Raw genomic sequence first — 27,584 nt, 5'->3', positions numbered from 1 at the left:
CCACACCACGGCAAGCCCACTGTCCTGGGAGGAATGTGGTGCCAACCCAAGTAAGGGGCTGCTTGTCCACCAGCTGGTACAGAAGGCTCTCCAGTCCTGCACTCTAAGCCCCACAGGAATCCTAAGGGGCCTTAGAAGCCGGAACAACTCACTCTTCCTCACCAGTCACACCGGCTCCAGGGAGGAACCACTAGTGACACAGTTCTGCCCAGACCAGAGGGTGAGGGGGGCACAGGTGGGCCAGGGGTACAGCTCCATGGGGTAGTGTGTCCTGGGGTCTGTCAGGGGCCCAGGTCTCTCTCCAGTGGGTGTGTGTGTGGTGGGTGTCCTTCCAGGGCTGGAGGGAGAGGGGCAGGGCTAAGGGAAGAAACCCCACCTCCTTCCTAGACATGGACAGATGTATGTGCAGGGTTTCCCACAGGTGACTATCTATAGTCACAAGAGCAGGGCCAGGACAGCCACTGGGACCTCTTCCCTGGATGGTTCCAGGCTGGCACTTTCATACCCACGGGGATAACTCAAAAGGAGGAGGCAGAGTAGAGATGGTGGGGGACCCACCATCCCCCCACCCCCCCCACCAAGTGGAGGAGACAACGCATGCGTTAGGGCTCGACCTGGGCATGGCACTTGCTGAGAGCTAAGTGAGAAGGGGATGGGAGGGGCAGGCAGAGGGGTGGGCCCACGTAGCCACACCAGGGACACAGACCCAGGGTGTTCCCTGAATGCGCCCACCCACAGGGCCCAGACCAGGACAGACAAGAGCCAGAGGGCTGGAATCTCAGTCTTTATTGGCTGCAAGGCTGCACAGGCTCAGGCCAGCGCTCAGATCTTGTTGAAAGCAGCAATGTCGACGCTCTGCACCTGCAGGGAGGGAGGCTGGTGGTCACATGGGGCCTTGTTTCCCAAAGTCCCACATGCCTGGCCAGGAGTTCCCATGGGACACCCCTGCACCCCCGAGTGTGCCCCCTCACTCACGTGCTCCTCGAACTTGGTGATCTCCTCTTCCAGCTGGTCTGTCCCCACCTTGTCATCCTCCACCACACACTGGATCTGCAGCTTGCGGATGCCGTAGCCCACGGGCACCAGCTTGGAGCTCCCCCAGACCAGCCCGTCCAGCTGGACGGAGCGCACACAGGCCTCCAGTTGGGCCATGTCCGTCTCATCGTCCCACTGAGGTGAGAGGAAAGGAGCACAGGCTGAGTTTACACTTGCCCTGCCCGGCGCTGACCCCTCCAGGGCCCCAGGCATGGGGAGGGGAGGGGAAGGTCGGAGGTGAGCCACTCACAGGCTTCACATCCAGGAGGATGGAGGACTTGGCCACCAGGGCAGGCTTCTTGGCCTTCTTCTCTGCGTACTGCCGCAGCCTCTCCTCCCGCAGCCGGGCAGCCTCCTTGTCCTCCTCCTCGTCGCTACCAAACAGGTCGATGTCGTCGTCCTCGTCGTCCTCCGTGGCGGTGGCCGCCTTCCTGCTGGGCGGCTCCACTTGGCGCATGGGAGACACGTGCTACCGTGGTGGGGGGAGCCGGTGTGGAGGCTGAGACCCACGCAGGCAGGACCCCAGGCCCCTGCCCCTCACTGCTGCCTGGGCTGGCCCAGAGGGCCCCCCCACTTCTCAGCGCCAGGCCGGGGGTCCCTGGTGGGGGTGGGCCCTCACCTGGGTCTGTGGAGTGGTGGCCCGGTGGGCAGGCGAGCTCTTCTCCAGGGCGCTCAGCCGTGCCTCCAGCTTGGAGACAGCCTGCTGCAGATCCTGCACCACTGTGGGGGTACAGGGATGCTGGTTGGACGACAGGGCCCAGGGAGGGACCCCCACCCCATCAGCCCAGGGCCTCACCTCCTCGCAGGCTCTGGTTCTCCACTTCCAGGCTGGCAATCCGGGTGACCAGCTCACTGTGGTCTCCACTGGGCCCGCTGGAGGCCCCGGGGCCTGCGCTCTGCAAGGCAGGAGGAGGAGGGGCTCACAGCTTTGCCTGCCCCTCGGGGTCCCCCGTTCACAGCTATGCTGAAGCAGAGCCCCAAGCTCAGCCTAGGGGGAAGCTATGCGAGCTCCCCAGGCCGAGGCGGCACCACAGCCAAGTGGGAACTCAGCCCAGGAAGCCGGAGGCTCGGGCAGCCCCAACACGGAGGCAGTGCAGAGCCTCAGCTGCTGCTGCCTGTGGGGGTGAAGGGAGGAGGCCAAAGACTCACAGCTCCAGAGGTGGCCAGACCCAGGGCAGGGGGACCAGGCAGCACAGCCTTGAGCAGGGGACAGCAGGGGAGGGCCTGCTGGGGGTGGGAGGATGAGCAGGCGGTGCAGGAGCACCAGCCCGGCCCTGCCTCCCCAGGCCACACGGCTGCCTGCCTTGCAAAGCGCCGGTGATGCAGCCACTCAGCCCAGCTGACAGCCTGCTCCGCTCCTCCCTGAGGGGGAGCCCCTGTCATCTACCCCAGGTGGCACTGCCCAGGGAGCTCACCCACAGGGCGCCTTGGCTCGAGCCCAAGCTACACACCAGGAGCCAGCATGCGGTCACATGTACCCTGCACCCCAATAGAACGGCTCCCAGGACAGGCACCTGGCCCTTTTCACATGGCTGCTGCCCGCCTCCAGTGTCCAGTCATGAGAGACCTGGGGCCTTGAGCCTGCCCACCAAGCCCCATTCAGAAGCCACGTGGCTCCTCCGTGCCCTGCACACCCCCAGAAGCTGACAGACGCTGGCTCCCCATCCCAGGGCCAGTGGGCAGTGTTGGGCTGACGCCATGTACTGCGGGCCATCACTCCCACCACAGGGCACCCAGCAGAGCTGGCCAGTGGAGCCTGGTGACGGGAAGGGGCAGTGACCAGCCCCCGGACGCCACCACCCCTCACGTCAGCCCAGGAATCCACCCCAACCACCCCCACCTTCCTACTCTGGTCAGTGGCTGGCCACCCCGCCCCCCACAGCTGACCACCCTCGGCACATCTCCGCTTTCCGCTGGCAACTCAGCTAACGCGGCCATTCCCACGAGGAGGGTCCATGGGCCCTCTGGCTTGAGGATGTGATCCAGAACCACCTGCTCCTCAGAAGCCCACCTCCCTCCAGGGCTCCACCAGCCTCAGGCTCCATGACCAGGCCAGGCCCTCCCTCCTGGAGGATCCACGCCCACAAAGCAGATCAAACAGGTCCAGGAGCCTCGAGGCGGCTGCAGCCTCAAACCTTTGTCCTGCTGTGCCTGCCGCCCGGCCCTGGGAACCTCCCAACACACCCCTGGCGACAACACTGATGGGTCCCCAGGGCATGGGTTCCGGGCTACAAGGACACCGCTGCTCAGCGCAGACCAGGCAACAGGCCAACCCACGGCCTCCAGGCCCCGGGCCTAGCCTCCCACCCTGTCCGAGGAGGAAGCCATGGGCTCAGTGAGGTGGCCATTCCACGACGGTCGGGCTCAGGCGGTGCCACCCAAGGTTCTGCACCCAGAAGTCCTGCAGCTTGGCTGGCACCAGCAGCCCCCAGGAACCTCTGAAGCCCCGGTGTGTGCTGGGCCTGTATGCCCCAACCCAAGCCCAGCGCTGGGCCGGCGCCCTTTCCAGGCGGCTGGAGGCCCCGCCACAGGGCTTCAGGGTGGGGGACACTGTCAACAGTGGGGTCCTCCCAGGGGTGATCACCTACAACAGGGTCATGAGAGGGGTCCCAACCCAGTGACTGGTGTCCTTGCCAGCAGAGATTTGTTCACAGAAAGAAGATGGAAAGACACAGGAAGAAGACAGCCACCAACATGCCGAGGCCTCTCTTGAGAGCCTCAGAAGGAACCCACCACATCCACACCTTCTGTTCCCACTCTGACCCTCCAGGTCGTCAAAACAAGTTTCTGTTGTTTCGGTCACCTGGTGTGTGATGCTTTGTCATTATAGAGCCACCTCGAAGTCCCCCGACCCTGTGGAAAAGTGACCCCAGGGCAGAGGGTCTGAGGAGCTGGACGGGCAGGCTCCTGGATTATCCCAGTTGGCCCGGTGTCGTCACAAAGGGTCCCATCAGGGACAGGTAGGAGAGAGAAAGAAATGAGATGGAAATGGGTGTCAGTCCCGACACCGCTGGCTGGAAGCCACAGGCCAAGGCATGTGGGCAGCTTCTCAAAGCTGGAAAAGGCAGGAAGGTGGGTTCTCTCCTGAAGTCTCCAGGAGCAGCACAGCTCTGTGGACAGTGAGGCCGAGGCTGGACACTACCCTGCGGCCCTGGGCGGGCGAGCAGCAGGGTTGCCATCCCTGAGGGACATGCCCCAGCCAGGCTACAGACAGAGCTGGATGGGGCCGTGCTTCCCTCCTGACCTCAGGTGGGCCGGGAGGCCACGCTGGGCTGCAGGCCCCTCTCTGGGCCTCCAATCAGATGGTAGCTTCACGCCCTGTGAAAGCTTCACGCTGGGAAAGACTGAAGGTGGGAGAAGGGGACGACAGAGGATGAGATGGTTGGATGGCATCACCGACTCAATGGACATGAGCTTGAGCAAGCTCCGGGAGATGGTGAAGGACAGGGAGGCCTGGCGTGCTGCAGTCCACAGGGTCGCAAAGAGCTGGACATGACTGAGCGCCTGAACGACCATGACGGCACCGTGACCCACCCCTCCGGGGACAGCCTCTGCTGACGGGAGGAGGAAGCAGGGCAGGCGTCAGCAGGCAGGCAGCCGCAGGCCTGGGACTGCAGGAGCAGCCACCACAAGGCGGGCAGCGCCGGCTGACCGCCAGCTCGGCGAGGCTGCGGGCGGTGCGGTGGGCAGCCCTGCACGCCTCACCCCAAGGTGCCCCAAAGGCCATGCTGGGGGAAATGCCAGACAGGCCGCCTGGTGTGAGGGCAGTACTCACTCCAGCCAGAGACTTCTGGATGTTTTCTCTGGCTCTCGCGATGTCACGGAGGATCACACTGGCGCCATTCTCCTGCAGACGGTGCAGAGAGAACCTGTCTGTTTTTTTTTCAATTAAAATCTTTTTCTACAAATAAGCAAACCTCAGCTACCGCAAGGCCCAAGTGCAGCAGCCCCTACCTGGCGTGAGGAGCCAGCCACGGGCCCATTCATCTGCTCGTAGAACTTCCTTTCTGCATCATCATATTTGAACTTGTCAAACCAGATCTTCTCATGCACGAGGAAGTTTGTGGCCATTTTTCTGTTGAAGAGAAGAGAGACTAAAGCCCTCTGGGAGGAGAGGCTGCCCGCGCCAAGGCCCTAGGACCTGCCCGCACGCATGCCCTTCCGACGCCCCGGACCCCAAGGGAGCAGGGCAAGCTGTCCAGTCCTGGGTGGCAAGGGCTGCAGGTCCCAGAACAGAGCACCAGAGGTTCTCCGTGTGGGCCACAATGAGCCTGGGATCCCCCTAACCCCAAGCCCACTGTATGGACTCCTTTCAGGGCTAAGGCCAGTGGTCCCCAGGCCAGTCCCTAAGACCAGCGACTCTCAAAGCATGGCCAGGGACCTCGGGGGGTCACCAAGGTCCTCCCTTTCCCCACCAAGTATCTGTTCAAGGCTGGATTGATCAGACAATACACACCCACACACTGAATGCACAGCAAGTTTAGGAATCCAGCTGCCTCCTATTAAGCCAGAAACAAGATTTGCAAAAATACAAAATAAGGCCAACCTACTTCACTGAATATCTGTTACAGAAAAACTGTTCCTCACGTAAGTGTCAGTAATGTGTAACAAGATTCTTATTTGTCAACTAGTAAGTAATGCATTTAACTACTACAGTGGGACAACTGAGAGAGAAAACAAACACTCTCTAACACCCCAAGACCGGTAAGTGTGAGTCCGGCTGCTCCAGGTGGGCCTGTGAGCCGGATCCAGCCGCATTCAAGGCTGCAGCCAGCGGCTTCTCCACCACTCGGCAGGGCAGGGGAGCCGCCAGACCTGGGCCACAGCCCAGACTTCACAAAGTCCGCTGCTCAGGGCTGCCCACCCCTCAGCCAGTGCAACAGAACAGGACCCGATCCTGCCAACACTCTTTGCTGCAGATCCCTGGCCACCACCGGACCTCGGTGACGAGAGGGGCGGGACCCCGAGACCCTTCCCAGTCCTCCTCCGAGAGGCACCGTGAAGACTGTTTTAGACCCACACCTCGCCTCCAGCCTTCTGGGGAACACCTGACCACAACAGACCCCACACCAAGGCCAAGACCCTATCGAAACGGCATGTCCATGCCCTCTGAGGGGTGGAGGGGCTCCTGCCAGAGTCTGGGGTCTCTCCACACACCCACTGGCCCTCTGCACCCCAGGCCCTCTCCCTACTGTTGCACCTCCAGGCTGCCTAGGGTCCACCCGTCTCTGCCCACCTGCCTAAGCCCCGCAGGCTAGCAGACCCCTTCCTCGGCCAGGCCCTGCCCCCCAGAAATCAGCTGGCACCACACAAAATCACTCTGGGGCCAGATCCCCGGATCCACAGGCAGGAGGCAAGTTGGCCTTGGTATTTTTCAGACTCAGGCGGAGGACCGGAGACGCCCACCTCGTCTCAGGTGGCTTCAGATGAGGGAGGTGGGGAGATGGCAGAAGGGGTGAGGGGCCGGGCCCAGTGGGGCTCAGAGATGAGGACCCACCATCGCACGCCCCTGCCCCCACCCGTGACTGTCAGGGAGGACTCTGCAAGCTGCCCGGCCAGAGGGGAAACACATTTGGGCCCACCCTGACCCTGTGGGGGTGACCAGGATGCAGTGCCCCCCGGGCAGAGCCCTATCCCTGGAGAGCTGCTTGGGTAGCCCGCTTGGCCGAGCCGGCAGTCTTGGGATGAGCCCTGCCAGGGTAGGAGCAGGGAGGGGTTGCAAGCTGGCCTGGGAAGCCCAGGCGCCCGGCCGGCACGCTTCTCCTACTTGGGTCTCAGGCTGGACATAGATGGGCCCGGCCGGGTACCGGGTCGGTGAGCCAGGGATGCAGCTTTGAGGCGCCAGGCCATGCGCAGGGCCTCGGCCGCATGGTGGCGGCACTCCGCGCTGTCGTAGGTGGGTTTGCTGAGCCAGGGGGCCTCGGCGTCCTTATGCAGGAAGTACCAGTAGGGCAGGGCACAGGGGGCCTCCCCATTGGCCCGCCGCGGCCCGAGGCGCTTGCTTCCCGCGGCGTTGCGGCCCCTCCGGTCTCTGCGGCCCCGCCGGGCACCCTCGGCCTGGCTGGCTCGCTCCTGCAGGCGCACCTTCCCGGGGGGATGGCCATCAAACAGGGCCTCATAGAAGCCCCTCTCGGCTGCATCGTAGCGGGGTTTCTCCAGCCACACCTCCCGCACCAGCGCCTGCAGGCTGCCCAGTGGCGGCTGGCCGTTGGCTGGTGGACCGGGCTGGCGGACAAGACGCAGATCGAGGGCGGCTGCCTGCTGGCCCGTGTCAGGAGCCCCCGGTGCGCCACTCCCCTCTGTGGCCAGCAGCAGGGCCTGAGACCACTCCACAAATGCCCGCTCAGCCTGGTCGAAGGACGACTTGTTGACCCAGATGCCCCAGGCCACGTGGTGGCAGGCCACCTGGCTCCCGTGGGTGCAGGGGGGCCCGGGCGCCAGGGCGGGATGCTGGGCTGCCTGGGCGGCCACGTCGGCCAGCCTCTGGCGGTACAAGCTCTCTGCCTGGTCGAAAAGCGGCTTGTCCAGCCAGACGTGGTCAGCCGAGAGGCCTACAAGGGCCAGGTCCGCCTGGCCGAGCCAGCCCTTTGGAGAGCGCTTCCTCTTTTTCTGCAGTGGCTTCTTCCCGTCGAGGTTCTTCCCAGGCTCTCTCCTGCTGCCGCTGTCCTCCTCGTCCTCCTGACCTGGCCCGTTCATGGCCAGCGTCTCGGCCAGGAGCTGCTGGGTGGCGGCTCTCGTGGCCTCGTGCTCATAGAACCTCCGCTCGGCTTCCCCATACTTCTGCTTGTCCTCCCAGACGGTCTCCAGGGCGCAGGAGGCCTTCAGGCTCCTCATCTTGCGTGCAGCATTAAAAAGCAAGCACAAGAGGGCAGTTGCAACACGGCCCCTCCCGGTTGGCCCTCCCTGCTCGGCCTCCCGAATGGGGTGCCCTGGGGCAGCATGCACAAGGAGCTCGGGAGGCATTCAGCACACGTGTGCAGGGCCGTGGCGGGGCGGGGGCACATGTGCGTGTGTTATTGTCCTAACTGCAAAACTTGTCTCATCCAACAAGTACCCAGGCTCTCTCCAAGAGGTCCAGAGAACACTTTCCAAACCTCTTTGGTTATGGAAACCTCTCCTGTGAACCCCCAAAATGGCCACCAGGTAAAACACAGGACACACTCAGCTAATCTGACTTTGACATCGACAGCAAATGATCTTGAGAATAAGTTTGTCCCATGAAACTGTTGAGACTTCCATTGAAAAGTGAGTTGCTGTTCATCTGAAATTTTAACTGGACGTCCTGTGCTTTCACTAGGCCTGGCCAAACCCCCTGAGGCACCAGAGCTGTTCTACGGAAATGACTTGGTGGTCTCAGAGGACAGCCCCGCACGGCACACCCCGCCTGACCTGAGTCCCCCATCTGCATGGCCACACTGCCATCCTGAGCAGGGCCTGTTCCCAGGGGGAACTGGAAGGTCAGGGACAAGGGGCAGCCAGGAGCAGAGGGTGAGAGCTCACCCCCGTGGAGGCCAAATCTGGGGACACACGGGGAATCACTATCTAAAAGGGAAGGTACCCAGTGGCCCAGGTAGAACCTGGTCACCCCGTCTCCAGAGCAAGAGACAGTCAGCCCCCACCACGGGTGCACCTCGAGGGGCTGCGCAGGAACCTGAGTCCTGTCCCTGCGCTTCAGCACCTTTTGGTTAAGGGCTCCATCACCAGAACACTGGGAGGCGGACACAGGGCTCCGCACCTCCCGTCATGGCCCCTGCACAAGCTGCTGCTGCAGCCAGATCCTGCTGCTGGCAGGATGATGCCCCATTCTGCTCTGGGGCATCAGGTTCCACAAAGACTGGACCCCGCCCAGGCAGCCCAGAATGCTAAAGCACCCCCCCCCCCCCTCGCCACCAGAAGTAGCCCCGCCCAGGAAGCCAGCCTGCTCTTGGGATGCACCAGGGGCTGCAAGCCCACACCACACCGGCCAGTTATCAAGTTGGGCTGGACTGGCTAAGGTCTCCATGCCCCTCAGATCCTACTCTGAACCCTGTGCTGGAAGCAGAGGCACCAGGCCAACTGGCCCAGGGGCTTGGCAGCTGTCCCCCAGAATGTCTCATGTCCCCTGCCGCCACCGCGAGGTCTGTGGAGCCCTCACCCAGGATGAGGCCCCAAGGGGAGGCAGACTGTTGCCCTGATGGCATACCCTCCCTGCCGCTCCCTGCAGGGTCTACAGTCCTTTTCTAACATCCTCCCCCCACCCAAATCAAAACCCGATTCCAATTACCCTGTAATGCACAGGCTAAGTCCCGACCTGCCCAGGACTTCAGGGAGACCCCTGTACTCTGAGGGCGGGGACCCCAGGCTTAGAGGGGTCCCTGGCTTCCCCCTCGAGCCTCCCCCTGGGTGGCAGCGGCACTTATCGAGGCCAGGCTGATGGCAGAGGCAGTGCTGGGAGGCAGGGCAGGGTGCCCAGGGGGCAGGGGCATTGTGACATCACCCACTACCAGGCTGGGCCTGTCTGCCCTCTGCCCTCCCCTACAGACCCTCACACAGCAGCCTTGCCCACCAGGCTGAAACCCTGCCTGAACCTAGCAGCCTAGACACGTGGCTCCTCACACCAGGCTAGGCTCCGCTTGGAGCCCTCTGAGCCACTGCTCCAGGCAAGGGGGCCGTTTCTGAACATGCCTGAGAGCCGGGCTGGCCGGGTAGGTGGTGGCGCCCTGCTCTCCCACAGGTGGAGGAACGCAGGCTGATCCCTGCTCACGGATACGCCCCTACTGCCGGGGCTGGGACTGGCTCGGCCTGGGACAGAGCAGAGGCTACCCCCCAGGCCCAGCCTCCACTCCAGACGAGGTCAGGTGCCCCGGAGGTGTCGGGTGCAGCAGGCACGGGGGCTGGGCTGCGGTGCCCCGGCGCCTGGGGCAGGAGGGTACTTACTTTCCCTTTGGTCTCCTAGGACAGCATGAAGAGAAAGCAGCAAGGTTAGAGGCGGTCTGACAGGGTGGCCCGAGCAGGCTGGGGGCCTTTGCTGAAGCTGCTTGGTGAGGCGGTGTGGAGGCAAGTTTGGTGGAGGAGAAAGACAGCCAGAGCTCACCCCCAAATCCCCATTCAGTTCAGTTCAGTCACTCAGTCGTGTCCGACTCTTTGTGACCTCATGGACCTCAGCACGCCAGGCCTTCCTGTCCATCCCCAACTCCTGGAGTTTACCCAAACTCATGTCCGTTGAGTCGGTGATGCCATCCAGCCATCTCATCTTCTGTGGTCCCCTTCTCCTCCCGCCTCCCACCCGCCCAAATCCCAGGGGGTGGCCAAGTCTACGCTTGGGGCAGCACCGCTCCATTGTCACTCAAAATGGACCGGTCCTGGGGTTCCTGGGGCCGGAGCCCCTGCAGCACCAAGGCCCCAGCTGGGCTCTGCCTTGAGCCCACCTGGGCGTGAGCCAGCACCTCCAGTACCCCACTGTCCATGGGGAGCAGGGTGCGGAATCCCCCACTCCACAGGGTCCAGGCCTCTGGACCAAGTGCAGGCGACAAGGACCCCACTGAAGGGCCCCACATGGGCACCCAGGCAGGCCTCAGGGACAAAAGGACAGACGGGGCGCCCAGCCCTGAGCTGGCAAGGGGCGGCAGCCCAGGAGCCAAGAACTCGGCCAGCCCTGCCCCAAGGCCCCTGCTATCCCCCCCAGTTCATGCCAGGCTGTGGCCAGCACGAGAGCGCCAGCATGAGGTCAGCAGCACATGGGGTGCACCAGGAACCTCAGGGGGCGTGCCACAAGACTGGGAGGAGGAGGACCGCATGGGCCAGCCACCCCGGCAAGGCTGACCACACGCTGCAGGCCAGCTGGTCAAGCCAGTGTCTGGACAGGGACGCTGGAACGTGGGGCACCAGGGTATCTCAGGGCAGCTGGACCGCTGACTCCCCTGCAGGGCCAAGGGCAGGCGGCTGGCCACTGAAGCCGGCCAAGACCTCTTGCACGAGAGGGGCTGCGAGGGCTGCCAGGGTCCGGGGTCAAGGCAGTGAAGCAGCTCACACCTGCCCCCCAGCCCAGGCCCGGGGAGTAAGTACCCTGGCTCTGCCCAGAGGACCATCTCCAAAGCAGGGCCAGGCTGTCTCCAAAGCAGGGCCAGGCTGGGGCTCCGCCCAGCGGGAGGGTGTTCCTGCAGTGCCAGAGGGACCCAGCAGCAGCCCCACCCGGAACACTCTGGCTACAGGGTCCTGAAGGTGAGGACACCACAGTGGGGGGCCCACAAGTCCCTGGGTGAAAGCAGGTTTCCAGCTAACCCAGGGCTCACACGGCCCCATCGCAGCCACACAGAGGGGCTCCTAGGTCATCCACCCACCTTCCGCAGGAAGTGGGAATCGTGGTGAGGTGCGTGCAGACAGGGCCCCCAGCTGGTATGGCCTGGCCGAGAGCTGCTGGACAGAGCGCCCCGTGTGTACAGGGTCCAGGAGGGCTGGTGAGGGCAGCTATGCCCCGGGGCAACTGCAGGGCCACGATGCCCCCTGTCCTTCCCTAGGGGTGACTGCCACAGCCCTAAGTCCTCAGATGCTTTCTCACCTGACTCCTGGACAGTCCAGCCCCACTCAGAAATGCCAACCTGCCTCGCTGGCAGGAAGGGGGGGGCGCCTGCACCGCAAGACTCAGGCCCCATGCTGTGGCTGTCCATGGCACTCCACCCCGGCCGCTGGGTCCAGCGCCCCTCCCCCGGGGAGGCTCCGGCAGCATGCACCCAGTACCCGTGACCCCTCACACAGCTGAGGGGCTGGAGAGGGGGAGACACGTCCCGGGCCAGTAGGTGAGGGCTTGAGACTCCACGTCTCACTTTGACACCAGTCCTTCACACAAATGTCACACTGCTGTCCACCTTGAAATCACACGTCATCTCAAAACATGGGCACAGGGCCAGAGCTCACTTCTTGCCTGCAGCCCCCGGAAACCTGACACCAGGGCACAAACACTGGAGATAAGCTGTGCTGAGCTCTGCAGCCTCACCCAGCTTCCCAGGACAGAGACCAGGGTCAAGCCCTGCAAGGGGCTCTGCCAGGGGACAGCGCCACCCACCCAGGCTCCAGTGAAGCCCACAGTGGCTGCGGCTCCAAGGTGAGGAGCTGGAGGGCACCCCCGGCGCTGGCTCAGGACTGACCTTCCCGCAGAGCTGGCCCAGGGCACCTGCTCCTTGGAGTCTGTGTGCCACCACTTCTCAGCAGACACCTGCGTCTGGAGCTGGGGAGAGTGGTCTCAGGAAGGATGACGTAGTCACCGTGAGCTCAGCCCACTTACCAGCTGAGGACTCTCAGAGGAGCTGGGAGTGTCAGAGCTGCTTCTAAAACGAGACCCAGAGCCTTCCCAGCCCCAGGTCCGGCCCACTTCTTCACTCTTCAGGGTCAACTTGCTCTCCTGACAAGGACCACCCACACAAACGGCTTTCTTGCTCTGGGAGGCACTTTGCTCTGCAAACCTGAGGACGCCTCCAACGGTCCCCATCCTACTTGGCTCCAGCACAAGCCTCTCCCTTCTTCGTTCCAGCGACACTGCCCACTACCCTGACCACCTTATCCAAACTTAGCCCCTTCACCACTCTCAGGGAACACGGTGTTTCAGTCATCCGGCAATCACGTCCTTACTCTTCCCCGCGTCCGTGAACTGTCCATGCTCTGAGACAGCTTGACAGAGCTTGGACCCGCGCCTGGCCCCCAGGCCCAGAGCCAGCGTGCATCAGTCAGGTGCTCAACAAACGCGGGAAAACGGGAAGCTACAGGCCCAGGCCACCGCTGGGCAAACATCCATGTCACCCACCGAGGCGAGGGGCAGAGCGGCCCCGGCATCCCCGCCGCCGCCCTCCCGCCGGGGCAGCCGCAGAGGTCCGGCGGGCACGTGGCCCGCGTGCCCCGCCCCTCCGCGAGGCCACCAACCCGCAGCAGGCCCCGCGCCGCGGATTCCGCGGCACTGCGGCCCGGCCCCCGCCAGCGCAGCGCGGGCTGCCCCTCCCCTGGGCCTGGGGGTCCATGCGGCACGAGCCGCGGTACTCACACGCCAGCCAAGGACGCGGCGACCAACGAGGAGGGATCGACGGCGCGCGACGGCAGAGGAAAGGGAGGGCCACGCGCTCCGCGCACGGGAAGTGAAGCGGCGGGCTCTACCACGCTCCGGGGCGCAGGGGACGCGGCCCGCGCGCACACCCTGCTGCCCGGCCCAGGCCCTCCGCGCGACGATCCACGCGGGAGCGAGGGCAGAAGCCAGTGGGAGACGCCCGCGGAGCTCGCCCTTTCCGGCAGGAGCTGGAGCAAACCACTGGGCACGGCGCCGGCCCCGCCCCCCCGCTCCCCCGCTCCCCTCCGCCGCAGTTCGGGTGGACTCGGCGGGCGGGGTCCAGTGACGCGCGGCGCGGGGCGGGGACGGGGGCCCAGCGCGCTTGCGCGCGCCCCGCGGGCGAGACAAAGGGGAGGGCCCGGCCGGTCCCGCCCCCGGCGCCCGCCCAGCGCGGCCGGCCCGGCGGGCGTATGGCTCCGGCTCCCGCGCCCCCGCTGCCGTCGCGGTCACCGCAGCAGCCATGTACTCTGCGGGACCCCCGGCTGTCCCGGCCCCGCGCCGCGGTCGGCGACCCCCCCCCGGATGCCCCATGCAACCGCCGCGGCCCCCCGCGCCCGCCCCGGTCCCCGCCGCTCGGCCGCCGCCCCCCGCGCCCGGGCCGCGGCCCCGCGTCGCCGTGAAGATGGCCTTCCGCAAGGCCTACTCCATCAAGGATAAGCTGCAGGCCATCGAGCGCGTCAAGGGCGGCGAGCGGCAGGCCAGCGTGTGCCGCGACTTCGGCGTGCCCGGCGGCACGCTCCGCGGCTGGCTCAAGGACGAACCCAAGCTGCGCTGGTTCCTGGAGCAGCTGGGCGGCGAGGTGGGCACGCAGCGCAAGAAGATGCGGCTGGCCAACGAGGAGGAGATCGACCGCGCCGTCTACTCGTGGTTCCTGGCGCTGCGCCAGCACGGCGTGCCGCTGTCGGGGCCGCTCATCCAGGCGCAGGCCGAGGCCTTCGCGCGCCAGATCTACGGGCCCGAATGCACCTTCAAGGCCAGCCACGGCTGGTTCTGGCGCTGGCAGAAGCGCCACGGCATCTCCAGCCAGCGCATCTACGGCGAGGCCGAGCCCGCGGCCGCCGGCCCCGCCCCTGGCCCGCCTGTCAAGCAGGAGCCGGGGCAGCCCACCCGCGCTGGGCCCCTGCCCGACCGCGCTGCGAGTACTCCAGCCCCCGCCGAGGGCGGCTACGGCGACGAGCAGATCTACAACGCCAACGTCACGGGCCTCTACTGGAAGCTGCTCCCAGAGCAGGCCGCGCCCGTGGGTGCGGGGGGCTGCGGCCGCCGCTGGCGGGGCGACCGGGTGACAGTCCTGCTGGCCGCTAACCTGACCGGCAGCCACAAGCTGAAGCCGCTGGTCATCGGGCAGCTGCCAGACCCACCAAGCCTGCGCCACCACAACCAGGACAAGTTCCCTGCCTCCTACCGCTACAGCCCCGACGCCTGGCTCAGCCGCCCGCTGCTGCGAGGCTGGTTCTTCGAGGAGTTCGTCCCTGGTGTCAGGCGCTACCTGCGCCGCAGCTGCCTTCAGCAGAAGGCCGTGCTGCTGGTGGCCCACCCGCCCTGCCCCAGCTCTGATGCCAGGGTGCCTGCCCTGGAGGGGAGCGAGGAGACCCGCAGGAGGTGCCGGCCCGAGCCCACCGGTCCCCCGGAGGAGCTGCAGACCCCCGACGGGGCCGTGCGGGTGCTGTTCCTGTGCAGGGGCAGCGGCCGGGCGCACATACCCGCCCCCCTGGAGCAGGGGGTGGTGGCCGCGTTTAAGCAGCTGTACAAGCGGGAGCTGCTGCGGCTAGCCGTGTCCTGCGCCGGGGGGTCCCCGCTGGACTTCATGCGCAGCTTCATGCTCAAGGACATGCTCTACCTGGCCGGCCTCTCCTGGGACCTGGTGCAGGCGGGCAGCATTGAGCGCTGCTGGCTGCTGGGCTTGCGGGCTGCCTTCGAGCCCCGGCCGGTGGAGGAGCGCACTGGGCAGCCTGCTGGCCAGGCCGAGGAGGCTGCAGAGCGCAGCAGGGTGCTCAGTGACCTCACGCACCTGGCAGCCCTGGCCTACAAGCGCCTGGCTCCAGAGGAGGTGGCCGAGTGGCTGCACCTGGATGATGATGGGGGGCTGCTGGACGATGGCAGAGAGGACTGGGGCCCCAGCCGGCCTCCAGTGCTGGTCCCCGGGGGCCCCCTGCTCCCCACCAGCCTACCCTCGGTGGCAGGAGAAGAGGAGGAGGAGGAGGCCATCCCCACTGCTGGGGAGGCCGTAAGGGGTCTGGAGACGGCGCTGCGGTGGCTGGAGACCCAGGACCCTCGGGAGGTGGGGCCGCTGAAGCTGGTGCAGCTGCGCTCGCTCATCAGCACAGCCCGGAGGCTGGGGGGCATCGGGCCCTCGCCCACGGTTCCTGATGACGGGCTGTGACCAAGCCCGCCCCAGCAGCCCCTGGTGGCCTTCCTCCTGAGGCACGTGGAGGGGGGAACAGAGACCCTGTCTTGCCTTGCCTCCCCTGGGGTGGCCCACCTCCAAGGCTCAGAGGTTGACAGAGATCCCGGCCTGACCCAAGGGAGCCCTGTTGGTGAAGGGTCAGCCCCTCATGGCACCCCATCTGGTGCGGGGGTAGCTGGAGGAGAGGCTGCAGCCGCCCCTCCTCCCTGGGCAGGCCCACACGTGGCTCGGCCAGGCTCCCTTCCACGTGGACCTGACACACGCCACAGTACTTAGCAGAGCAGGTAGCCATGTTCTCTCTCTGGCCCCCATGGGGCTGCCCCCAGCCACATTCCTGTCCCCCCAGCCCCCGTGGCCCAGCACTTGCCCTGGATAAGGGCCCGGCGTCCAGTCCCCATGGACCACAGCCCTGTGGTCGTCCCAGCGGGAAGCACACCCCTCGTCTTTGGTTTGGCGCATTAACTGTTTTTTCCAGGTACTCTTCAGGCAGGGCAGATGCTCGGGGAGGCTGGGAAAGAAGGATGGGGCTTTGAGGTTCTGGGTGCAGCCAGGGGTGTAGGTTTCTGTCCACTAGTTTTTTTATCTTCCTTAAGGAAATGCCATTCTAAACAGCTCTCTTATTCCGTGGGGTTGACGAGTACTAGACCTGGGCCCCTGCCCTGCACCCCACCAGCCTCAGGGCCTGGAGCCATGCCGTTGTCTCAGAGCAGCCCTGCAGCACCGCCAACCACGCCAGGACAACCCTCAGTGCCTTAGCTCCCCTCCGAGGCTGCCCTGCTCCTGGCACTGCCAGGGGCTTAGCCAAGTAGCCACTTCCCACAGGCCATGAATTAGGCTTCTGGGGGGCACAGCTTGAAAGGAGGCGGCGAGGGCTCCGTGTGACCCTCCAGCTCCCACACTGTTCTGCTGCTCCAGTCAGCTCTAGAGTCAGGACCCTTTTGGAGGCCTGAGACTGAGACACCCAGGTCTCCCAGGGGCTGCCCGGCAGAGACGCCCAGAGCCCCAGGGAGGGCTGGATTTGAGGCGCTGCTCCCTGCCTTGGTGCTCTGCACTCCTCTTCACCTGCCCCCACCTCCTGGTGGTCCTGGGCTGTGGAGGCCACACCCAGGTGATGTGTCTGTGGGAGGGAAGGGCCATGCATGGTGGCAGGGCCACAGGGGTGCCCCCGGAGCAAGGACGTCAGCTCTTCCTTGGAACCACCTCTAATCAAAACACCCACACGTGTACCTGTATGTGTCAGACCTGAAAGCTGATGGATGGTGCGGAGGATTCCAGGCGAGAAGGGAGGTGTGGCCGCCAGCCCTGGCCAAAGCCTCCACCTCACCTGCTGCCCTCGCTCTGCTAGCAGCTGCGGCAGGCCTGCATCCAGCCTGCGCCTCTGCCTCAGGATGTCTTGCGTGTCACACTGCCAGGGGCCCAGGTGAGCGCGCGGTTTCACCATGACCTGCCTGCAGGGCCTCTGTCCTGCAGGGCCCTGCGAGGGGCGGACTCGGAGCCCGGGTGGGCACCGGGTCAGGTGGTCTCCGGTGGTGTCCTTTGGTGCCACCCCTCTCACCAGGTTCCTGGTCTCACCTCTAATCCTCTGTCCCCAGGGTCTGGGCAAGGAGCTGCGGTTGATATTGAGAATTGGGTGTCGGGACAGAGCCTCCTGCCTCGTCCCCTCTGGGGCACTAAGACTGCACCCCAGAATGCGGCTCTGGCCAGCGCCTGGCCCCACATGGCAGCGCGGGAACGAGGCACAGCGCAGGCTGGTTTGGGCCTTCAAGAGCCAGGGCCCTGTCGAGGGTGGGGCTGGGGACACCTCACACCAGGGCCTCTGAAGTCCTCCCTAGAGTGCAGGCCCAGCTCTGAACCGTGAGGAGGACGGACAAAGTGCCTTGCTGTGGTTACCACTGGGCCCGCAGCATCTCAGCTGCCAGGCTCTCCGCTCCTGTTCACCATCATCTGCTGAACCCTTAAGGCTACGAGGGTAATGACTTCTAAGCCAGCAGCCCCCAGGCAGGACCTCAGGGCTGGCCTGGCAGCCTCGGCGGGCAGAAAGCGCCGCCCGTGGCTTCTGCTGATACCAGCCCACCAGGGGGGTCGGAAGAGCAAACCCACCCATGTGAGGCCAGCCTTGCCTGAGGGACCGCACACCGGGGAACAAGCCCCCAGGTGACAGCCGTACCACGGATGGAGCCCTGGAGCCTGCGGTGAGGAAGGGGCCTTGCTAGTGCAGGGTTGGCCTTGAGCCTGTGGGCCTGAGAGCAGGTCAGGATCTTGGGGGCAGGAGGGCTGGAGTGGGCTGTGGGGTGCTTGCTCTGTCAAGGGGTCTTTACACAGCCAGCCTCACTTTATAATAAAGGCTGAATATGCCCACTTCACACAAGCTCTGTCCCAGTCTTTTGTAACTGCATCCAGCACGTGGCTCCAGAACACCACCTGAGAAGCAGGGAGGAACAGCAGTGGGCCCACAGACGCCTCATGCAGACTGGCCGCCTCAGGGCGGGGCTCCAGCCTGGGCCCAGGGACTTTGTTGGGAGACGCATTGGCGAGGGGGGGGTCAGTGATGGGAGATGGAGGGGGAGCCCCATCTGCACCACCTGCTCAAGTCTGAGCCTAGGGCCTTGCTGATGGGCCTCCAGGCACCGGGATTTGGTTTTATCCACCTCCAGTGAAACATTGATCGCTCCGTGCTATAGGACAGCATCTTTATTTCCATTTTAAAGGTTAAAAAAAAAGGTGAAGAGATGGACTTTGGCTGACCCTTCTAACTAGTACAAGGGCTGGGGTCAGACAAGCAGTGCCTGGCTGAGGGCCAGCGGGACAGAGGCTGGAACTCTGGGAGAGGCTTGAGGCTGGGCGGCAGAGTGCGCAGCCGGTGGTGTGTCAGCTCTGTTCACAGACACCCCGCAGGTGGCAGGAAGGGGCTCCAGCACTTGGGCCTGCGTGGGATGGGGCGGCCCCCCAACAAAGGCCCCACGTTTCTGGCTTTCCTGGCCTGTTCGTCCCTTCACGGACATGTTGAGAACCAAATCCTGCAGTCAGAGGCCAGGACACAGGACCCTCCAGGGCTCCTGACCCAGGGAAGGGTCATCAGGGCCAGCTTTCCCTGCCCTTGCCAGGAGCTCAGGGTCCAGGGACGGGCCACACCCTGCTGTGTTCCCTGCGGGCCAGGGCCCCTCCTCCCTGCAGGGCTTGCAGGACAGAGGGGACCCAAGCCACCACAGGGGAGGGGCGTGGCCCACACCTACTTCCTGCTGAGCTCCCTGGCCCGGCAGGTGGCAGCCTCCACAGCACTCATGGCCGTGGCCCGCAGCCCACCCTGCTCCAGCACATGGAGCCCATAGATGGTCGTGCCGCCCGGTGTGCACACGTCAGTCCGCAGCTGAGCTGGGTGCTGCCCCTTCTGCAGAAGCACCTTGGCCGTCCCCTGGGGAGAGGTATTGGGGTTAAGGAGGGGGGGCGGTGCTGGCAGCCCGTCTGCAGCTCACCCCCCCAGCACCTCGTCTCAGCTCAGATCAGCTGGCTGCCTCCCCATGCTGACCCTCCCCTTCCGCACACTCCCTGGGCCATCCAGCAGAGTCTCACCAGCAGGGTCTGGGCAGTGATGCGGTGGGCCAGGCCACTGGGCATGCCCATTTTGATGGCACCTTCGGCCAAGGCTTCGGAGAAGGCACACACCTGTAGCAGTGGGGATGGGGTGGGAGTCAAAGCTAGCCCTCCCTGGGACTCGGCACCCAGCCTGGAGAAGGCTGGGCACCTTCAGAACAAGGCGCAGGGCGCCAGCCACCAGAGCCAAGGCCGGAGCCCAGAGGTCTGCCAAGGGGCCGGCCTCAAAGGCCCAGGAAGGCACTGACGGGGTGGGCACACACGGGCAGCTGAGGACCATGGGCGGATCCCTGGGGGCAGGGGCTATTGCAGGGGCTTGGGAAGGCCCCACTTTGCAGAGGGAGGGCTGCCCACCACACTCACAAAGGCTACGCCGCTACCGCTGAGGCCGGTGTGGACGTCCACCTGGGCCTCAGGCACCTCCTCGCACTGCCCGCAGGCCTCCAGCAGGGACTGCAGGAGCCGGGCCTCGTAGCTCCCAGCGTGGCGGCCCCGCGCCATCACCATGGCACCCTCCTGGACGATGCAGGGCAGGTTGGGTGAGACCCTGAGCACCCGAGCTGTTGGGGGCAGCAGCTGCCAGAGAGAGGCTGCAGTCAGTGAGGCCTGTCCTGGCCGGCAGAGAGACTCTGCTCCCCAACCAACCCATGCCGGCTTCTGGAAGGGCCAGGCCTCAGCTGCAGCCGGTCTGGGATGGCTGGGGTGGGAAGTCGAGTCTGGTCAGCAGAGCCCAGCTTGGGATCAGCATCTCAGCCCCACCGCACCCTCAAGGGCCGCTCACCTCCTCCAGGGTGCTCAGGGACACCCCGGCGGCTACGGACACCAAGATGTGCTCAGCAGTGACGGCAGGAGCCACCTCCACCAGCACGGCTGGCAGGATGTGGGGCTTGGTGGCGAAGAAGACGAGGGAGCAGCTGTGCAGCACCTCCGGGTTGGAGTGGGTGGTCTGGCAGCCCATGGCCTGCAGCAGGGATGCCGGGGCCAGGCCTGTCAGCAGGCATCCTCCAGACCGCAGCACCCCCGCTGCAGACGGCTCTACTCCCAGTGGCCAGACCACCCATCCCTGCTCAGGACCCAACCTCAGGTGGGCCCTGACGGCAGCACGGCCTCAAGCCCTCTGAGCCCGTGAGTGCCCATGACATTCACCCAGCACACACACCCCTTTACCCCACCCTGGCCCTCCATGACCTTGACATTCCTTCTGGACTTTGACCTCCCCTTCCCCAGCCCAAGCCATCTCAAAACTTAAGCCAAGTAAGCAGACTTCTCTGGCCCCAAGGAGCGTCTGAGGGACAGGAGCCAAGAGCCACCTGGGAGCTGCCCGGCTCACCCGGAAACGGCAGAGGTTCTTGTCGGAGGGCGCACTGGCCAGCACGTGCTCAGCTTCCACTTTTCCTGGAGGGAAAGGCAAAGAAAAGCGGGGGTGTCAGTGAGGAAGGCGGGGCGGTGGAGCGAGCCTGCCAGGTCTGCAAGTCTCTGAGGCTCAGCCACACCTGGGCCATCCTGAGCCTCTCCAGGAAGCCAGGAGCTCAGCAGGGCAGCTCCACTTGGCCGCGACCAGACCAGACCACCAGCCTCACTTGATTCCACCCGGCAGTCGTCACCACCTACCTGCTGCTGCTGCCAAGCCCAGACGCGTTGCTGGACACAGGGACCAGGAGTTCGCCTTGTCTTGTGAGGACACGGATCCCAGGGACTGCTGCCTCTGGGAATGGGAAGGCTGGGGAGGGGGCATGGTGGGTACGGAGGCCCAGGAAGGGAGGGTGCGGGGTAAGTGTGAACCCTGGGAAGAGGGTGTCTATGGGTGTGTCTGTGCTGGGACATCCAAGCAGAGAATGTCTGTTTGGCAGAATCCGCTACAGGTCAGATTTCTACAAGGTCTAACAAGAAGGCAGAAATACACCCCACAACCTGGACAGATGGTGGCAGCCACCATGTGTTGCCTGCACTGTGTCAACACAAACTCTATGGAGCTGGGGGTAGCAGGTAACACTCCAAGTTTTACAAGTAAACCACTGAGCCCTGCAATAAACTGCTTTCTGATGATTTTCATGTCTCTAGACCTTGACATACAGCTAAAGGCAAAAAGCTAGTCCATAATCACCACATAAAGATCCTAAATAATGTGGAGCACGATCAGGAGAGCACCACCATTCCTGCTGTAGTTCAGTTCAGTAGCTCAGTCGTGTCCGACTCTGCAACCCCATGGACTGCAGCACGCCAGGCTTCCATGTCCATCACCAACTCCCGGAGCTTGCTCAAACTCATGTCCATGGAGTCGGTGATGCCATCCAACCATCTCGTCTTCTGTCATCCCCTTCTCCTGTCTTCAATCTTTCCCAGCATCAGGGTCTTTTCCAAGGAAGTTCTTCACATCAGGTGGCCAAAGCATTGGAGTTTCAGCTTCAGCATCAGTCCTTCCAATGACTATTCAGAACTGATTTCCTTTAGGATGGACTGGTTGGATCTCCTTGCAGTCCAAGGGACTCTGAAAAGTCTTCTCCAACACCACAGTTCAAAAGCATCCATTCTTTGGTGCTCAGCTTTCTTTATAGTCCAGCTCTCACATCCATACGTGACCACTGGCAAAACCATAGCTTTGACTAGACCTACCTTTGTTGGGAAAGTAATGTCTCTGATTTTGAATATGCTGTGTATGTTGGTCATAACTTTTCTTCCAAGGAGTAAGTGTCTTTTAATTTCATGGCTGCAGTCACCATCTGCCGTGATTTTGGAGCCCCCAAAATAAAGTCTGTCACTGTTTCCATTGTTTCCCCATCCTTCTGCCATGAAGTGATGGGACTAGATGCCATGATCTTCTCAACCAATGATTTTGCCTGCCCCCAACACTGGCAGGGTCTGGAGACATTTTTGGCTCTCACAACTGGAGATGTTACTAACCTCTCGTGGGGAGAAGCCACTGAAGGGAGCTAAACACCCTACAATGTGAAGGACAGAGGATGATCTGGCTCCAAATGTGCAGTGCCGGATACTAGGAGTGCCGCTGGCAAACAAATCAAAAGGAGAGTCGTAGGTTCAGAGGGGCCAGGCAATTCAACAGAGGCACAAGATCTCACTCTATGCTAGGACTGTCCAAGAGAAACATCACTCAACCCATACATGTCACTTTACAACTTCTAGTAGTCATATTAAACAATCAGGAAAAAACAAGTTTAATTATAATACATTTTATTTAACCTAAGGTAGCCAAAATGTTATTCTTCCAACAGGTAATCAATATTAAAAGTTACTAAGACACATTACTTCTTATTTGTGTGCTCAATCTTCCAAACTTGGCGTATATGCTGTTTATGCACTCATAGTGTAATACCAGAGCACCTGACCTGCCTCCTGAGAAACCTGTATGCAGGTGAAGAAGCACCAGTTAAAACTGGACACGGAACAACAGACTGGTTCCAAATCGGGAAAGCAGTACGTCAAGGCTATATATTGTCACCCTGCTTATTTAACTTATATGCAGAGTACATCATGAGAAACGCTGGGCTGGAAGAAGCTCAAGCTGGAATCAAGATTGCCGGGAGAAATATCAATAACCTCAGATATGCAGATGACACCACCCTTATGGCAGAAAGTGAAGAGGAACTCAAAAGCCTCTTGATCAAAGTGAAAGAGGAGAGTGAAAAAGTTGGCTTAAAGCTCAACATTCAGAAAACTAAGATCATGGCATCTGGCCCCATCACTTCATGGGAAATAGATGGGGAAACAGTGTCAGACTTTATTTTTGGGGGGCTCCAAAATCACTGCATACGGTGACTGCAGCCATCAAGTTAAAAGACATTTGTTGCTTGAAACAAAACCTATGACCAACCTGAGTGAGTGAAGTCGCTCAGTCGTGTCTGACTCTTTGCGACCCCATGAACTGTAGCCCACCAGGTTCCTCCATCCATGGGATTTTCCAGGCAAGAATACTGGAGTGGGTTGCCATTCCTAGACAGCATATTAAAATGCAGAGACATCACTTTCCCAACAAAGGTCAATCTAGTCAAAGCTATGGCTTTTCCAGTAGTCATGTATGGATGTGACGGTCGAACTATAAAGAAAGCTGAGAGCCCCAAAATTGATGCTTTCGAACTGTGGTGTTGGAGAAGACTCTTGAGAGTCCCCTGGACTGCAAGGAAATCAAACCAGTCCATCCTAAAGGAAATCAGAATATTCATTGGAAGGACTGATGCTGAGGCTAAAACTCCAATATTTTGGCCACTTAATACGAAGAACTGACTCAATGGAAAAGACCCTGATGCTGGGAAAGATTGAAGGTGGGAGAAGGGGACGACAGAGGGTGAGATGGTTGGACGGCATCACCGACTCGATGGACACGCATTTGAGCAAGCTCCAAGAGTTGGTGATGGACAGGGAAGCCTGGCGTGCTGCGGTCCACGGGGTCGCAAAGAGTCAGATGCGACTGGACTGATGCACTCACAGTTTAGTTCAGTTCAGTTGCTCAGTTGTGTCCGACTCTTCGTGACCCCATGAATCACAGCACGTCAGGCCTCCCTGTACATCACCAACTCCTGGAGTTCACCCAAACTCACGAGTATCGATTCAGTGATGCCATCCAGCCATCTCATCCTCTGTCGTCCCCTTCTCCTCCTGCCCCCAAACCCTTCCAGCATAAGGGTCTTTTCCAATGAGTCAACTCTTCGCATGAGGTGGCCAAAGTATTGGAGTTTCAGCCTCAGCATCAGTCCTTCCAATGAACACCCAGGACTGGTCTCCTTTAGGATGGACTGGTTGGATCTCCTTGCAGTCCAAGGGACTCTCAAGAGTCTTCTCTAGCACCACAGTTCAAAAGCATCAATTCTTTGGTGCTCAGCTTTCTTCACAGTCCAACTCTCACATCCATATATAACCACTGGAAAAACCATAGCCTTGACTAGATGGACCTTTGTTGGCAAAGTAATGTCTCTGCATTTTAATATTCTATCTAGGTTGGTCATAACTTTCCTTCCAAGGAGTAAGTGTCTTTTAATTTCATGGCTGCAATCACCATCCACAGTGATTCTGGAGCCCCCAAAAATAAACTCTGACACTGTTTCCACTGTTTCCCCATCTATTTCCCATGAAGTGATGGGACCAGATACCACGATCTTAGCTTTCTGAATGTTGAGCTTTAAGCCAACTTTTTCACTCTCCTCTTTCACTTTCATCAAGAGGCTTTTGAGTTCCTCTTCACTTTCTGCCATAAGGGTGGTGTCATCTGCATATCTGAGGTTATTAATATTTCTCCCGGCAACCTTGATTCCAGCTTGTGCTTCTTCCAGCCCAGCGTTTCTCATGATGTACTCTGCGTATAAGTTGAATAAGCAGGTTGACAATATACAGTCTTGACGTACTCCTTTTCCTATTTGTAACAAGTCTGTTGTTCCGTGTCCAGTTCTAACTGTTGCTTCCTTACTTTCATATAGATTTCTCAAGAGGCAGGTCAGGTGGTCTGGTATTCCCATCTCTTTCAGAATTTTCCACAGTTTATTGTGATCACACAGTCAAACGCTTTGGCATAGTCAATAAAGCATAAATAGATGTTTTTCTGGAACTCTCTTGCTTTTTCCATGATCCAGCGGATGTTGGCAATTTGATCTCTGGTTCCTCTGCCTTTTCTAAAACCAGCTTCAACATCTGGAAGTTCACGGTTCACCTATTGCTGAAGCCTGGCTTGGAGAATTTTGAGCATTACTTTACTAGCATGTCAGATGAGTGCAATTGTGTGGTAGTTTGAGCATTCTTTGGCATTGCCTCTTTTGGGGATTGGAATAAAAACTGACCTTTTCCAGGCTTGTGGCCAGTGCTGTTTTCCAAATTTGCTGGCATATTTAGTGCAGCACTCTCACAGCATCATCTTTCAGGATTTGAAATAGCTCCACTGGAATTCCATCACCTCCACTAGCTTTGTTCGTAGTGATGCTTTCTAACAGCGCATCCCAATTCCGACCGCCTCGCGGTTACCGTGCGGACGGCTGACCTTGAGCTTCTCCACTATATCCCCTCCAGCCGCCTTCCCAGAGGAAAGGCAGAGTCCGCTAGCAGTCTTGGCCCACGCCCGCTGGCGAGCTCCACCCTGGCGCCCCTGCGTCTAGGGCGCCGCGCTGCTCTGGGATCCGCGGGGCAGGTGGGCACGGGACAGGTAAGCCCGCCCCTCCCACCTCAGGCCGGTCTCGGACGCCCGCTGGCCCCGAGCCCGGGGTCCCCACGCGTCCTACGCCCGTGGCGCCCCACCTGCTTGGATGAGGCCCTGCGCGATGGCCTCCGCCATGCGGCCCGCGCCCACGAAGCCCACTCGCCTCCAGCCGGACTCCTCCGCCGCCGCCGCCATTACGCCGTCGCGCCGCGCCCCACCCCTGCCTCAGCTGCGCCAATGGGCTGCGCGGGCCTCACTTGAGCTCGTCCACAGGCTGCGGAGACCTAACGCTCCGCCCTCTCCCGGGGTTTCCGTGCGGGGGCGGGGCGCCGCGCAAAGCGTGTGGTACACAGGCCGGCTGCTGTACCTGGGTGCTCCACTGGTGTGTGAATTTCGCAAGCAGCAACTTGAGAGGGTCTATTTACAAGCGAAGGGTCGAAAAGGGTGGCGGCTGCAGTGGGATGGGGTACCTCGCGGGGCCAATGGGAAAGCACTGATGGACACCGGCCAGCTGAGCTTCCAGGAAGGGGCGGCTGAGCAGATTCTGATGAAACTCCTGGCAGCCAGAATCCGGACTCCCACTTATCACTGGTACAGATCGGGGCTATCGAGTGGGACTCTGCCGGCCTCGGGCCGGTTTCTGGGTGGGAACAGCACGCGCTGGTTCTGTTTGGAGCCTGTGAGCAGTCGGGTGTGGAGGACAGGGCTGCCTATTCCGGGCTTGTGGTCAGCTTTCCCCCAAGTTGTAGTGGGTCCGAGTGACAGCATAAAATTGACGCAGCCAGTGAAACGTGGGAGCAGCGGTCTGCGGCTTTGCTGTTAAAGAAGCGCCTCAGGCCAGCCTGAGTTTTGGCTTCTGAGAGCCTCTCAGGGAGCTATGTAGGGAGGCAGGGGAGACCTTCCTGAGGTGTAGGTCCCCAGGAGAGACCTGGCCCCTCTAGTTGGTTCTAAGGAACAGAGTGTGAGGCTAGGGACAGGAAGCACCTTAGAGACTAAGAGGGGGAGGGTGGGTGTGGGGTGTGCTTCTAATTTTTGATTGACCTAGGAAAAATAAGCTAAGACTGCAGTTTTTAAGATTGCATTTTAAAAACGTTTTGATATTTTCTTTAAATTCTGCTTTAGCACGTTCTAAATTCTTCAACGGGCTTACCAGGTGGCTCGGTGGAAAGAATCTTCCTGCAACACAGGAGATGCAGTTTCAATCCCAGTGTTGGCAAGATACCCTGGAGGAGGAAATGGCAACCCACTCCAGTATTCTTGCCTGGGAAATCCCATGGATAGAGGAGCCTCGCGGGCTCCATGGGGTCAACAAAAAGAATGAGACACGACTTAGCAACTAAAAAATTCTTCAACAATGAGAGTCCCTCGCTCACTCAACACTGTCCCTTCAGTGAGAAGCCCCTGCTCTGGTGCTGGGAATGAAGCCCTCAGAGCAGCAGAATGGACAGCCAAAGCCCTACCTGCAGACCTGCCCTTCTATGATACACACACCCCTCAAGGGACAGCTCAAGACACGCAACCACTATTAGTGTCCTCCCAGGCACGTCCAGGCCTTTCTGCTCCTGCCCCCTTTCTCACAGGGCTGATCCAAGATCCATCTCAGGTGCCACCCCTGCCCATCTCCCTTAACCAGCAGACCCTTCATTCACAAATGGTTGCCACCCGGGGGATATACCATGAAGGCGGACCTGGTCCTGGAGCTCTGAGTCCTGTGGGTGGGGGAGGGGAGGAACTTCTGGAGAAGCAGGCCGGTGGGGTGGGCCTCACAGAGGAATAACCATCTGGACAGAGACCGAGAAGGTAGGGAGGCACTGACACTATTGGGGAGAGTAATGGGGTGCTGACAAACGCAGTGTGTGGTCAGCTGGATGGGGTGCAGAGGTTGGGACTGTGTGCCTAGCACAGGGGGGACAGCCGACGCTGCCCAGAGAAACAAAAGATGTCATGACCGTGTGGGCACACCGGTCACTGGTCCACACTCATGAAGAGGGGACCTGAGGAGAGGGGGCTCCCAGAGCCAGGGAAGGTGCCTGGGTCCTGAGGGAGGCAGTCCTGCTCCGGCCTGGAGGCTGGCACCCACAGAATTGCCTGAACAGCCAGGGTGCCAGTGGGTCAACTCGTCTAGAACTTCCTATTGAGGAAGGTGCCACTCACCTCCCTGCCCGCCAGGCCCACTCGTGTGTGACACCTGTCACTGTCCTCGGGAGAAGGACAGGCTGGGCCCCAGCACCCAAGCCACCACATGAGGGCTAGGGAGATGAAGGGCCAGGTCGGGCTCCTCTCCGCTGGGGCCCCAGGGGAGCCTGAACCAGCAGACCGACACTCTCCTCAGATCCCTCTGTGCC

At 61.6% G+C, this 27,584-nt stretch overlaps 4 protein-coding genes across 7 annotated transcripts in view; 2 read left to right on the top strand and 2 right to left on the bottom strand.

Annotated features, from left to right (window-relative positions):
- ZNF623 (zinc finger protein 623) overlaps nt 1–27,584 on the top strand; it is a 246,494-nt gene that overhangs the window by 182,852 nt on the left and 36,058 nt on the right. The window lies entirely within an intron of this gene.
- On the bottom strand, nt 779–13,097 carry EEF1D (eukaryotic translation elongation factor 1 delta). Of its 3 annotated transcripts, XM_068983687.1 has the most exons (9): nt 6,803–8,102; nt 5,582–5,584; nt 4,990–5,110; nt 4,811–4,882; nt 1,832–1,931; nt 1,655–1,755; nt 1,286–1,504; nt 976–1,170; nt 779–861 (listed from the first exon to the last, which is right to left on the bottom strand). In XM_068983687.1, exons 1-9 carry the CDS (start codon nt 7,996–7,998, stop codon nt 823–825), a joined length of 2,046 nt encoding a protein of 681 aa, XP_068839788.1. In that variant the 5' UTR covers nt 7,999–8,102; the 3' UTR covers nt 779–822. The 3 variants fall into 3 exon arrangements, with proteins under 3 accessions (XP_068839788.1, XP_068839789.1, XP_068839787.1); XM_068983688.1 differs by lacking the exons at nt 5,582–5,584; nt 6,803–8,102 and adding an exon at nt 13,046–13,097; XM_068983686.1 differs by lacking the exon at nt 5,582–5,584.
- On the top strand, nt 13,566–15,595 carry TIGD5 (tigger transposable element derived 5). Its single transcript, XM_068983690.1, has one exon. It carries the CDS (start codon nt 13,566–13,568, stop codon nt 15,486–15,488), a length of 1,923 nt encoding a protein of 640 aa, XP_068839791.1. The 3' UTR covers nt 15,489–15,595.
- On the bottom strand, nt 18,251–25,439 carry PYCR3 (pyrroline-5-carboxylate reductase 3). Of its 2 annotated transcripts, none has more exons than XM_068983703.1 (6): nt 25,338–25,439; nt 20,434–20,498; nt 19,885–20,064; nt 19,467–19,679; nt 19,083–19,175; nt 18,251–18,924 (listed from the first exon to the last, which is right to left on the bottom strand). In XM_068983703.1, the coding sequence occupies exons 1-6, from the start codon at nt 25,432–25,434 to the stop codon at nt 18,742–18,744; spliced, it is 831 nt and encodes a 276-aa protein (XP_068839804.1). In that variant the 5' UTR covers nt 25,435–25,439; the 3' UTR covers nt 18,251–18,741. The 2 variants fall into 2 exon arrangements, with proteins under 2 accessions (XP_068839804.1, XP_068839805.1); XM_068983704.1 differs by having other exon boundaries at nt 19,467–19,619.

This window comes from Capricornis sumatraensis, chromosome 11, assembly GCF_032405125.1.
Source record: "Capricornis sumatraensis isolate serow.1 chromosome 11, serow.2, whole genome shotgun sequence".
NCBI lineage: Eukaryota > Metazoa > Chordata > Mammalia > Artiodactyla > Bovidae > Capricornis > Capricornis sumatraensis.
The sequence above is the reverse complement of the archived record's forward strand: the minus strand, read 5'-3'. Positions and strand labels throughout refer to the sequence as shown.

Bases quoted from the DNA above. Each gene is read 5' to 3' on its own strand.
- EEF1D (XM_068983687.1), bottom strand. From the start codon at position 7,998: ATGCCTCCCGAGCTCCTTGTGCATGCTGCCCCAGGGCACCCCATTCGG. The intron at 1,932-4,810 runs GTGAGTACTGCC...CCTGCCTTGCAG, and splicing joins TCCAGAAGTCTCTGGCTGGA to AGCGCAGGCCCCGGGGCCTC. The intron at 862-975 runs GTGAGTGAGGGG...CCCTCCCTGCAG, and splicing joins TCACCAAGTTCGAGGAGCAC to GTGCAGAGCGTCGACATTGC.
- TIGD5 (XM_068983690.1), top strand. From the start codon at position 13,566: ATGTACTCTGCGGGACCCCCGGCTGTCCCGGCCCCGCGCCGCGGTCGG.
- PYCR3 (XM_068983703.1), bottom strand. From the start codon at position 25,434: ATGGCGGCGGCGGCGGAGGAGTCCGGCTGGAGGCGAGTGGGCTTCGTG. The intron at 20,499-25,337 runs GTGGGGCGCCAC...CTTTCCCTCCAG, and splicing joins GCAGGGCCTCATCCAAGCAG to GAAAAGTGGAAGCTGAGCAC. The intron at 19,680-19,884 runs GTGAGCGGCCCT...TCTCTCTGGCAG, and splicing joins CCCTGAGCACCCTGGAGGAG to CTGCTGCCCCCAACAGCTCG.